This window comes from Schistocerca americana, chromosome 5 (genome assembly GCF_021461395.2).
Source record: "Schistocerca americana isolate TAMUIC-IGC-003095 chromosome 5, iqSchAmer2.1, whole genome shotgun sequence".
In the NCBI taxonomy this organism is placed as follows: domain Eukaryota; kingdom Metazoa; phylum Arthropoda; class Insecta; order Orthoptera; family Acrididae; genus Schistocerca; species Schistocerca americana.
In genome coordinates, this window is record NC_060123.1 from 463,504,311 (window position 1) to 463,518,062 (window position 13,752).

At 37.6% G+C, this 13,752-nt stretch overlaps 1 protein-coding gene across 1 annotated transcript in view; it reads left to right on the forward strand.

Moving 5' to 3' along the window:
* The window catches only part of LOC124616435 (cilia- and flagella-associated protein 91-like), a 295,797-nt gene that overhangs the window by 157,995 nt on the left and 124,050 nt on the right, over window positions 1–13,752 (forward strand). The window contains exon 10 of the mRNA XM_047144742.1: window positions 3,105–3,289. Within this exon, the coding sequence (XP_047000698.1) occupies window positions 3,105–3,289 (185 nt within the window). The remainder of the gene's footprint in view (window positions 1–3,104; window positions 3,290–13,752) is intronic.

The following is a 13,752-nucleotide window of genomic DNA, read 5'->3' on the forward strand; positions in this document are numbered from 1 at the left end:
CAACACATGTCCTAAAACAAGGACAAATTTGTTTCTGGCCATAGCTCTCAAAGGAATACCAATTTCTAATAAATGGGAGCTGTGACTACCGCAGCACAATTGGAAATTTGTGTGGGAAAATTTAGCGATGAAAATAATACCAGAAGACACTGGATCAGCTTGGTACAATGGGATAAACCAGATAATAGTGACAAACTCTAAGCTTGACTCCACCCAGTTAAAACTGTCAGCCACATGTGGAAATTGCAATTCAGACGACACACTCAAACATCGTTTTGAGTGCTCAAAATTTATCAAGATATGGCACACAGCAAGGATATGATTCAACTGATCAATAGATTGGACATATGCAATATACAGGTTTCTAACACTGTGACACCCAAATGGAAACTATTTCCCAAAGCAAAGTGATGTGCAACAATGTGAATCATGGCACACACAGTTCATATAATTTTTGGACTTAGATTAACGGACACCGTATGGATCTGGCATATGTATAGAATGAATATGAGAAAGTAACTTTCATCCTAAATACAGGCTTATGTACGCAAAATTTCTCAATATTCCAATGTGTAAAGCTGATGATAGAATTTCGACATGAAAAGAGATGAAGAAGAAGGAAATATGAAACTCCAAAGAAATAACTCAATCGACAGTTTCTTGCTAGTTTCTGTACAAAAGAATGAAATGTGAAACTGTTGTAATCTATATAATTACTTTTCAAATGAGTTTGTTTTCTGTTGTTTTGTGAAACTGTTAAATGCTAAATAAACATATTTTTAAAAAGTGCAGTTTAGAAAAGCGGTTTTTGGTGGGAAGGATCCAGGTGACGAAGGCTGCAAAGCAGTCATTGAAGTGAAGCACATTGCACTGGGCAGCATGTTCAGCAACTGGGTGCCTGGCTGTCTCTTGGTCACAGTTCGGTGGTAGGCATTCATGCAGACAGATAGCCTGTTAGCTGTCATGCCCATGTAGAAAGCAACACAGTGGTTGCAGCTTAGTTTGTAGATCACATGACTGCTTTCAAAGTCTTTGATGGGTTTAGATGATGCCTGTGGCAGGACTGGAGTAGATGATAGGATGCATGGGAAACTTCCTACATCTGGGTCTATCGCAGCGATATGAGCCATGAAGCAAGGGTATGGGTGCAGGGGGTGGACAAGATACTGCATAGGTTTGGTGGGTGGCAGAATACCACTGTGGAAGGGTAGGGAGGATAATGGGTAGGGACTCTACATTCAAGGCATGACAAGAAGTATTTGAAACCTTGGCTAAGAATGTTGTTTAGTTGCTGCAGTCCTGGATGGTACTGAATCACAGGCAGAGCACTCCTTTGTTGTGGCAAGATAGTGGTTGGGTGTGTGGGAACTGGTAGGTGACTGAAGAGACAAGACACAGAAGAGCACAATGGGGGGGGGGGGGGGGGGGGGATAATTTTTGTCTGTGAAGGCCATAGTGAGAAAACAGGAAACCAGCAGCAGAAACATAAACATTCTTGTGCAAAAATGGAACATCTTTAACAGATAAAAAAGTACACAATAGTAAATGAGGGCCTAGTATTTTTGTAAGCTAACATATTTATTTACACTGTAGAAACATTTCTCAACAAGAAATGATTTCAGAGGTGAGGACCTGACACATCAGTCATCATATAGTCAAAATTTTAATGTAAATTTACATGATACTAAAAGTGATGCTTGAAACATGTAATACAATTCAAACAATATAGTAACTTAAATATTGTTCATTTGTTACACAGGCTCACAGGCTAATTTTCTCTGCAACTTTTGTAAACCATTAACTCACATGCTTGTCTTATTGATGTATTGCCCATCAGCTTTTGTTTCAGGTTTTTTGTATCACTGTTTGTGTAAAATCTTTTATAATGTTTTGCAATTACCAGTGGCTGGCATTGTCAAGGGTTCAGCGTCCACTGCTGCTGGTGGACTGGAGTCAAGATGATAGCCAGTGGTTCTTTGTACTTATCACACCAGTCTCTTAGAGCTATTACCTGGTCCTTACTGCTGTGGTTCTCCACTTGTTAACTGCAGTGTTGATTTTATACAGCACGAGAATCCAGTATCCATTTACTTTGGGCTTTCTTCTTTCTTGTGAGAATTATGGTCATGTTTGTGAACCTCTGTGTCTTCTGTGAACAAACAGGCTTGGTAGCCCTTCTCCACAGTTAGAACCTGCGTATTGGCTAGTTTAAATACGTGGTCAGTCTCAGAGTGCACACACTATGCCATGGCCAATTCCTCCATCTGGCCTGACCTGCAATACCATTTTTGTTTGATAACCTTGCTATTGATGGATCATCCAGTCATTCCATCACAGATTTTTCCACATGTACACGTTATGCTGTATATGTCCATCATTGTGAGTGGATCCTTTTTGTTTATTACTAGTCTGAGATGTTTTTGAATAGTTGTAAATAGTTTGTACACTGTGTTTGAACACTATATGGCCAGTTCTGTCACATGGCCATTTCTGTTTGCCACCGTGGAGATGTGTGGCAGAAAGGCCTTACCCGAAGTTTCTTCTTCCAGTGTGTCACTTCTCTGGGTATTCAGTTTTGTGATACTTCTTATGCGCTGGTGGAAGATATATTGCTCCTCAGGAAACATTCCAAGTGTTGTGGAGCATGTACTTTCTCAGACCGACCACATAATAAAATTCGTCAATGTGGAGTATGTCACTGTGGAGAGGGTTACCACTGCTGTTTGTTCAGAGAAGTCATAGAAATCCACAAACATGACAATTGTTTTAACAAGAAAGAATTAAGCATCGAGGCAACTGGATCTGGGATTTCCGTGCTACAACAAGGGGGTCATTGCAGGTAACGAATGGTAAAAGCACTATTGACGAGTGAAATGCCCTCAAATGTTGGTGCAGTAGGTCCATATGATCTCCAGCTGTAGGCTTGATACCAGCCTGCTACTGGCAATGTAGGGTAAATCTATGGCAATCCCAGCCACTTGTGCTGGAAAATGTCAGAAAAATTGTTACACAAATGTCAGCTGAAGGTCCTGAAGGCCACCAGATAATATCTCAACAAGCAGCCATGAAAGCCTCAACAATTTTACACTTGTCATATTTTTCAGCAATACGAATGGATCTTGAGAAAAGAAGTGGATCTGTTACTCTGCATTTAGTCAAAAAAATTCATCATCAGAAGCCATTAAGTGTGAGTGGGAGCATTGAAGGTATTCGTGACTCAGAGGAGAACACATATCAGGCTGCAACATTTCTTCAGGCAGTAATCAAAGGGAGAGCTATTCAGGCAATGGTCAGTAAAGTCCGTAGTGAAATTCCTCCTTCTGCACTGTATTATTAGCCATTTCTAATGAGTTGCTTTATACCAATATTACTCTGGCTAAAAGTAAAATTTATTGCACTTCTAAAAGTACATTTCAGTACACAAAATTGAAGGCAGGTAGTCACTTACCTGCAGATGAATTATGAATGACATGTGAGTGAACAAAAATATTAGGTAAACTTACTAGCTTTCCTGTGGTTGCTTTTCTTCCATCAAGTATGTATATGCAGGTGCACACGCACTCACACACACACACACACACACACACACACACACACACAAAAGCTACAAAGCTACCTTCCCTGATCAATGTGTTTGAGTTAGTCAGGAGCAAATTGTTGATTTATTAATATTTTGAACTTTTGATTAGAATGAGGTGATCTATGTAAGTAAAAAATGTAAATGTTTATTTGTTCAGAATTGTAAATCTCCAAAAGTTCTTCACAGATTGATTTGAAACTTTGACATAACATTGCATTCAAAGATGAACATGATTTTATGTACCCAAAAGAGTGCCATATTTAATGTATAAATATATGTGTAATGATTATAGGGGAAATTGTATAAAAATGTAAATGTTCATTTGTTCAAAATCTTAATTCTCCAAAAGTTCTTCACTGATTGCTTCGAAATTTTGGCACAACATTTGAACATGCATGTGTTTATGAGGCATGATCAAAAAGTAATGGGAATTTTTGTTTTCTGTAAAGAATATTTATTCGTTCATAAACATCAACTGTGCCCCTTTCAAAGTAATCTCCCTCAGATATAATACATTCGTACCAGCACTTTTTCCAATCTCAGAAGCATTTCTGGAACTAATTTTTCATTATGGTGTTCAGCTTCTCCAGAAATTTTGTTTTTACCTCATCAGTCATGGCAACAGGATGTCCTCAGAAATTGAAAGAAGCTACATGGGGCCATGTACAATGTATACAGTGGCTGAAGCAAAATAATAGTTTTGTTTTTTGCCAAGAAATTGTGAACAGGTATTGAGGTGTGAGTGGGAGTATTATTGGGATCCAGTTTCCATGAGTGGTTTTGTCACAATTCATGTTGTTTCCTTCAGATTGCCTCATGCAGATGATGCATAACTTCCATGTTGTGTTCCTTATTGACCATATGACCATAACTTATGATGCATTATTCCATAGTAATTGAAGAAGACTGTAAGAAGAATCTTCACATGTGATCAAATTTGTTGAATTTCTTTGGTCTTGGCTCTACTGGCACTTTCCACTGGGACATTTGTGCCTTGGTTTCGATGTTATACCCATATACCAATATTGTCTTACCTGTTATAACCTTCTTTAGAAATTCTGGGTCATTGTCGACTTCATTCAGAATTTCCTGAGCGATGTGTGCATGATGTCAGTTTTGATTGAAATTCAACAATATCATAACAGACTTTGCTGCTATATGTTTCATGCCTAAAACATTTGAAAAAATTGCATAGCATGAGCCAAAGGATATGCAGACATCATCAAGGTAATTCAGTGATTTTCTAGAATCATTTTCTTTACTTCTTCCACATTGTTATCAATAATTGATGTGGTACGGCATCCAGGGTGGTTGTCATCTTCAGCATCTTCTTGACCCTGTTTGAAATGATTATATCACTTGTAAACTCTTGTCATATGCATCGTTAATTTGCCAAAAACTGCAGTCAACATTTCAAATGTGATGCTGCACTTCATTCCATTTTTAAGGAAAATCCAATGCAAATTCTTTGACCCATTTTTTTCAAAAGTAAAAATTTGTCAAGCACTCAAAAACATGTATAGCCTTCTTGACTTCCAACTATAAACCAAATATTAAAAACTAATGAAAATGCAAACATACATCAGGAGCATATGTACCAATCAGATTAAAAAGAAATGAAAATCAGATGTATAAAGCCCGTGAAATTAAAAAAATCCCATCACTTTTTGATCACACCACATTTATGGCTTATCAGCTAATTATTAGAATATTATTGTTCTTTACATTTTATGGCCTTCATTGGACCACTCTACCCAACTTTATACAAAGAATTTTTCAGTTTTCTGTCAGCCCAGTACTTCTTCATTCTCTTGGATCTCATCCTTCTTTCTTCATCGGAAATCACCCTTCCTATTGTCTGTTTGTTGATTCTCATTCACAGTCTGGTTTGTTTGTCTGTGAGTTTCCTGATTTTGTCAGTTTTGTTTCATAGGTCTTCCAGTGTAATCTGTATCTCATCCATATCTTCCTTGATTTCTGTAATCCACTTAATGTTGCACTTACTATTCCACAATTTTTCCATTATTCTCCAGATGATTCTGTTCTCTGGTGTTCTGATTAGATTTCTGAAAAGGGAAATGCATTTCTTTCTGGTTGTACTCATTACTGGTTCTATTTCCTTGTAGACTGTTTGATTTGTAGCTACTCTCCAGTGTCCCTCTTTCTGGTACGATTTGTTGATGCACTTTCTGATGATCCTTCTCTCTATTTTGAGTATTTTGTCTATTTGTGCAGTGTTAGTTGTTTCGAAGATGGTTTCACGAGCGTATGTTATTTCTGGTTGAGTGGCTGTTTTGTGGTGTTTTAATGTTGTTGCTATTGACAGGCTGTTTTTGTTGTAGGTGTTCTTGGTGATGTATTGTGCTCTAGTCAATTTGTTTATTCTGTTATGCCATGTTGACTTTTCATTGAGGTTATATGTTATGATTTCTCCCAGATATTTAAATTTATCTACATTTTTGATTTCTTGGTTTCCTATGGTTTGTTTGTGAGTGGTGGGTGAGTTACCATGATGACTGGTTTTTCAAAGTATGTTCCAAGACCAATTTTCTTTGCTATTTCCTGTAGTGAGATAACTTGTTGTTTGGTTTCCTGAATACTGTTGGACAAGAGAGCAAGGTCATCAGCAAATCCTAGACAATTTAAACTTATGTTGTCTTTGGGTCTTCCAATTTGGATGTTCTTTGGGTTAGTCTTGTCCCATCCCCTCATTATGTATTCTAAAGCACAGTTGAACAGCAAGGATGCCAAGCAATCTCCTTGTCTTAAACCTGTTTGTATGATGAATGGCTCAGAGAGTTTCCCCTGAACTTGACTTTTGATTAGAATATTATAATGGAATCTTAATTTGTAGTATCTATAAATGAGATTCAAGGTCAGGGAGAGGGGGCAAGGTGAGATGGACAGAGGGGTGGGAAGAAATGGACATATAAAGGGGAAAGGAGGAGACAGACAGACATAAGGGGCAGAAGGTGATGGAGTTGGAGAGAGAAGCAGGTGGGGAGAAGTAGAGGAGAAAATGAACGTAGAAAGGGGGAAGGAAGTAATGGACAGAGAGGGGAGGGAGAGGTGGCAGGAGAAGATGGAGAGGGGGGGGGGAGGAGAAGATAGACAGAGAGAGGAGGGAAAGAGATGGACAGAAATAGGGGAGAGAAGGAGATTAGGATGTATATCTAGTTCCCATACGTATTAAAAATGTGTGGTTTCTCTTTTCTTTCTTCTCCATTTAACCAGACTGAGCCACAGCAACGCAAGGGCCAGGCACAGCCAGTATTATATATAGCAAACCTATTCTGCGTCTCTTGTCATTTCATACACCCAATAGCACTATTGCTTATAGTATTTTACAGACATGTGGAGAATTCTAATTCATAATGCAAATCATCAAATTAATGATCTCTTAGCATGATGTTCAACTGCTGATGTTTAAAATCTTGATGGATGACATGAATAATACATATTGTAAAATCACAAACACCATAAATAAAAAAGGAATGCAAGGAGTATTTGTGAGACGCAGATTGGAGGGATGTACACAATACCCATTGCGTAAATGAAATATGTAATGTATTACAAACATAGTCCTAGGATTCTTTGAAAACTGATGTCTTAAATGCTTAACATCTCTCAGTTGGTTAAATGTTCCTAAATAATGGGTTGCAAATGCTATTAGAATATCACAGAAATTAAGCAAAGTTTTGCTCATAAGACTGTAAGGAAAAAATTTGTATTTTTAAGAAAAAATAAGAAATATTTAGATGATTTTAACAAAGCAAACAGGAAAAATCAGTAAGTTAAATTAGGAATTTTTTGTAACCTTAAATGATAAGCTGATCCAAGATAGACTCCAGATTTCTGACACTTTTAATAACTTTTCCTGTCAGAAGCAGATAACTTAGATTTTAATACTTCCTTTTTTCCTTTTTAAAGAAGTGTTCTAAAACAGGTTTGATATGATTCAGCTACCTTATAAACCTCCAAAAGAAGTTTCCAATATCATCAATGCCACTATAAATAAATATTCTAGTAGTGGTGACGAAATCAATAGTAAAATAATCAAATGTTCAGTTGAGCTTTGTGCTACACTAAGTTTCTTATATACTAAGTTTCTTCTTTTTTTTTTCATACTGACCGATCTAAAGCAGAAAAAGTAATAATAAAGACTAACAGACCCATCCTGGTACTGTCAGTATTTTACAGTTTTTTTTCAAGAAAGTTGTTTATGTTAGAATTAATAAACACTTAAGACAGAAAAAATGTTCTCAGTAGCTAACAGTTTGGATTTCAAAAAGAACTGTCAGCTCAACAAACTATTTTTACCTTGACTTGAAATCTTTCACTACAAAGCTTTGTAATTCTGTGAATTTTATTTTATCAGCACTCATCTCATAACATTTTTGTGTGAGCATTGAAGACTTTTTCCGTCGTACGACCACACCAATGTATTGTAATCATCATCATAATTATTATCATCATCCTCACCCAGCATAATGTTCCAGAATTACACTGAAGTGACAAAAGTCATAGGATACCTCCTAATATAATGTTGGACTTCCTTTTCCTTGGTGTAGTGTGGCAGCTCGATGTGGCACTCCACAAGTCGTTGAATGTCCCCTGCTGAAAAACTGAGCCTGCTGCCACTGTAGGAATCCATAATTGCGAAAGTGTTGCCGATGTGGGATTTTGTGGACAAACTGACCTCTGAATTATGTCCTATAAATGTTAAATGCGATTTATGTCGGGGTGATCTGGGTGGCCAAATCATTTGCTTGAATTGTCCGTCACGTTCTGGAAACTGCTCATGAGCAATTGGGCATGGTGACATGGCACATTGTCATCCATAAAAATTATATCATTGTGAGGAACATGAAACATTGTCTCCAAGTAGCTGAACATACCTATTTCCTTCCAGTGATTGGTTCAGTTGGACAAGAGGACCCAGTTCATTCTATGTACATGCAGCCCACGCCATATGGAACCACCACCAACTTGCACGGTGTCTTGCTGCAACTTGGGTCCATGACTTCATGGGGTCTGCACTGCACTCAAACCCTACCATCAGCTCTTACCAACAGAAATCAGGACCCATCCCACTTGACCATGATTTTCCAGTCATCAAGGGTCAAATCAGTACCGTCATGAGCCCAGGAGGGGTGCTTCAGGCAATAACATACTGTTAGCAAAGGCACTTGAGTCAGTTGTCTGCTGGCACAGACCATTAATGCCAAACTTTGCCACACTGTCCTAATGAATATGTTTTTTGTTTGTCCCACATCGATTTCTGTGGTTACTTCACACAGTGTTGCATGACTGTTAGCACTGACACTTCTATAAAAACACCACTGCTCTCGGTCATTACATGATGGCTGCCAGCCACTGTGATGTCCATGGCGAGAGGAACTGCCTGAAATTTGGCATTGTCAGCACACTCTTGACACTGTGGACTCCAAATATTGAATTCCTTAATGATTTCTGAAATGGAATGTGCCACGCGTCTAGCTCCAGCTACCATTCTGTGTTCAAAGTCTGGTAATCCCTGTCATACATCCATAATCACATCAGAAATTTTTTCACATGAATCACTTGAATGCAAATGATAGCTCTGCCTATCCATTGCACACAGCTTGTGTACATGATATTACTGACACCTGTAGACATGCATATCACTATTCCGTGACATTTGCCATCTCAGTGTATAGCATCAGATATAATTTTTACAGTGCACATCTGTATTCTGAGAGTGTTATTTCTATAAATTGAGCTTCCCCAAAAAATTATTCCATAACTCATTAGTGAATAGAAAAATGCAGACAAATTAATCTCGTAATTTTTGAAAGGCATATAACTATAACCATGCAAACAGCATATGTAGCTCAACTACAGTAATTCATTTTTTCTGTGACGTGGGTTTTCCAGTTCAAGTTGTAGTCTAACTTTATTCCCTAAATCTGAACACCATCTACACTTCATATTTCACAGTTTAAATAGCCTGTGTTATAGCTTCTAGAATCTATAAAAGCATGAAATTATATGTACTGAGTCTTGTCAAAGTTTAATGGGAATCTATTTCCCTTGGTCCTACTGTTAACGTTTTAAGTTTTTTTAGCATCTGTCATTTCAGTGAGAGGACTGGTATACTGCTTAATAATTCCTACACATATTTCATGTACTATACAACAATTAGAAAATTTCTGTCTTCTGACAACACTAATGGACAGAATATGTATTACTAAGTTGTTGGCACTGAACTGATGTTTACAACATTCTATCATGCAGATAAGGTAAAAATCATGAATATACATATCTATTATTCCATAATATTTTAACTTTTGTGTCAAATATCTTGCTTCACTAAATCAAAAGTATTGGATAAGCCACAAAATATTCTTGGTGGTAATAATTTCTGAGTTATTGATTCTAATATATTATTGTATATCAAGGTAAACATACTGATAAAAAGTTATCAGTTTACATGCTGCATCAAATGTGGATAAAATGCCAAGCTTTTTGATGATCACCTGCATCATTGTTGCTGAAGTGAAAAGCTATGTGTTAGGGGACAGTGCCCAATTTGGAGATGGAGCAGAGATGCTTCACTCCAACAGAGTGACTGGCGTGAAGTATGCCATGGTTGGATAACTGGCTTCACTAACTACTGCTAGTCTGAAACTTACACCTAGGCTGATTAAGTTCAGGCAGAATATGTATGATCTTGACTGTTTATATAAGGAAACAAAGCTTCATATATTTAAGGAAAAGTACAATCAAGTGAAAAAAACTTTTAAGGCAGACCTTTTACACTTGAGGAAACAGATAAACAATGATGCAATAGAGCATTCAGCAACATAGGTAAGGCATCCTGGAGACTAATCAGTAAACATCATAAAGCCACCAGCAAGGGACAGAGTGAACCAATTAGCATTAGACAAGAGGGCCATCTAGTGAAAGATCCAAATGAAATATTAATTTATTCAGTAAGCATTTTATCTCTCCTTTTGACCAACCAGCTTCTATTATACATCTACAGGCTGGCACACCAAATGATGTCATGGATGGTATAGAGCTCAAATTTATGGAGGTGAATCAACAGGAAATATTTAACACAATGTAGTAAGCTAAAGAACAAGCATTCATTTGGATGGGATGGTATCTCAAGTGTGGTGTTAAAGAAATGTGCCAATGAAATAACTAAACCCCTTACCTATCTTATCAACTGTAGTATTAATGAAAACATATACCTAAATGCCTTAAAAATAAGTGTAATTCAGCCAATCCATAAGTAGGGAAGTAAAGAAGAAGTTTCAAATTATAGACCAATATCACTAATCCCTGCCTTCAGTAAAATATTTGAAACAGTTATGCTATCACAACTCATAATATTTTTCTCAAGACACAAAATGCTTACCGAATCACAGCATGGGTTTACAAGAGACCTAAGCATGACCATTGCTGTTACCAGTTTCTTTCATGAGGTGTATAGCAATATAGAATGGGGTATGCACACAGCCAGAATATTCCGTGACCTGAGCAAAGCTTTTGACTCAGTAAACCATGAGCTTCTCTTAAAAAAACTGTGGGCATACAATATCAGTGATGCATCAATCAAACTTCTATCACCCTATCTGGTGAATCGGAAACAGTGTACCAAACTTAAACAACAAATTGACAGTAGGATCTTAACCTTTAAATCCACAAGTGAAACAGTGACACAGGGAGTCCCTCAAGGCTCAATTCTTGGACCTTTCTCTTTTTAGCATATATTAATAATGTTGTACACCCCATTAAACACCGCACATTGTAAATTATGCTGATACATCTCAGTTTTATTTCATGGTAAAAATTGTGAGGAACTGAAATTCTCAGCAAGTAATGGAATACTATAATTAAGTTCATATTTTCATGCATAAGGGTTAAAGATCAATGTAAATAAATACCAGGTGCTAATATTTACAACTGGCAGCTCACACCGCTCATGCATAGATGAGGTATGTGGCATAGTCAGCAATGGGCTGTATCTTCTTAGCGAACTGTCCAAAATGGTGCCCACCCACATGCTTAAACTGTGTATTATGGGACAATCTATCCCCACCTTAGCTATTGTATGGAAATATGGGGTTGTGCTGCAGACATTCATCTTAACAGAGTACTATTGCTACAAAAACAGGGTTAAGGATTATACATGGACTAGGCTATAAAGACTCTTGCCGTGGTGTTTTCAGACAACACAAGTACTTCACCATATACTCTTTGTATCTTTATAAATTAATTACTTTTTTGGTCTCACAGAAAACTGAAATAAATAAATGTAGTGATATACATGACTACAACACAAGGCCCAAAGAGAATTACTGCTGACAAAGAACAAGATTAAAAATGACGGACCAGAGCCCATATACTAATGGACTGATATGGTATAATAAACTGCCAGAGTCCATGAAAAACCGTAATAAAAGGCAATTCAAATCAAAACTAAGAGAATTCTTAATTGAAAAGTGTCTTTGTTCACTCAATGAATTTTAAACGGTTAAGTTTAAGAGCTGTAAAATTGTGTATAAAAAAATAATTGGCTGTATTAATATGTGTAAGGTGTAATGTATTTTGACAAGCATCAATTTTCTGTTTAATTACTACATGTAAGGCTAAGATCTAAATGTATTTTGTGTTTGTAACTGTACTTGATGTTTGCAAAAGCCATCATATTGATGACTCCACACAAAAAATTTAAATAAATAAATAAACCTAATTGTCCATCAGTGCTAGCCATTCCTGCTTCCACAGTTGCATGCATCTTCGACATTCCAGCAAAAAGACAGCCTGCAGGTAATTACACATTGTTTAACTTCATATTCTGCGGGCTTCCTTGACAACTTTGTCTGCCTATTCATTTCCCCAAATTTTCAAGTACCCTGGTACCCAGAACAATGACACCCGATTCCCCCACTGCTATAGAATGTACAGTTCGTCATGTATTAACTAGATCATTTTACCTTCTGGGCACAGGTGCTCCAGTGATTGTAGAACACTGAGGGGATTGGAACAGATGAGAAACTGTTTGGGCTGAAGGTGACTCATCTGCTCCAGTGCCTTTAGGTTTGCATGGAGCTATGCGGCAAATACAGTACAGTCATGGAGAAGGTGAATCTTGAACACAGTGTTGGGGAGTACTACTGAAGAGCCAGTGGAGTCTTCTGGCTTTGAGCAATCAGTTTACATAGCTATAAAACTGTGATGCCTATATACAATGTTAGAAAAATGAGAGATTGAAAAATAAAAAGTTGGAATGCATGCTTTCTTAAAATTCATCAAGACTAAAATAATTCTGGGCCTCTATAGGTGGAGATTTGCTCAAACCTCAATGTAAAATATTAAAACCAACCACACCCATCTCTAAAAGGCAAACCTCTATGTGAATCCCATAGAGCCTCATCTCTCGGTGTCAGGTATGAAAATGCCTCTCCATTGTTGGCTGAACAGCAGTATGATATGCATATGTGTGTGGCATGGACAGTGTTTTATAGATTTATTTATGTGGTGTTTGTTCGTTTGAACATGTCCAAAAAAACAGCCACCATTTTTGATCCTGAAATTGTATACGAACATTACACAAAGGAAATGAAGACATTAGCTATCATTGGGTATTGAAATACATCACTGGGGAGAGTTGAAAAATTGTGCTGGACTGGGACTCAAACACAGAGTCTTCCATTTCTCGTGAACAGTCACCCTGACCATCTAGATGTGGTCCCTGCCCGATTCAAATTTCAAACCAATCCACACACTTCTGATGTAGTGCCCGTACCATAATTACTTGCAGCATTTCTCTGATTCCCATAAGAGTTTGAGCGTGTTCTGCATCTGCACTGAAGGGGACATTGGGCTATCTCACCTGAGTTGTATATATGCGGTGTCTGTTCTTTTGGACATGGAATTCCCACGAGCAGCTGGGGAAGTAAGTACTCACCCCAGACAGAGCCCCACTTGCCTGGGTAAGCCTTATACAACTGAAATGTGGCACATTTCCCCAAGGTTGCTCACTAACAACTGTACCACCTCAACAGCCATGCATGTCATTGGTCACAGTATACCTTGGGATAGTGTTTTTTTGTAGTGGTTTTTACCATCTTTGCAATCTGGGGCTGATTAAGCCAAGATCCCCATTCCCTGTGACACAT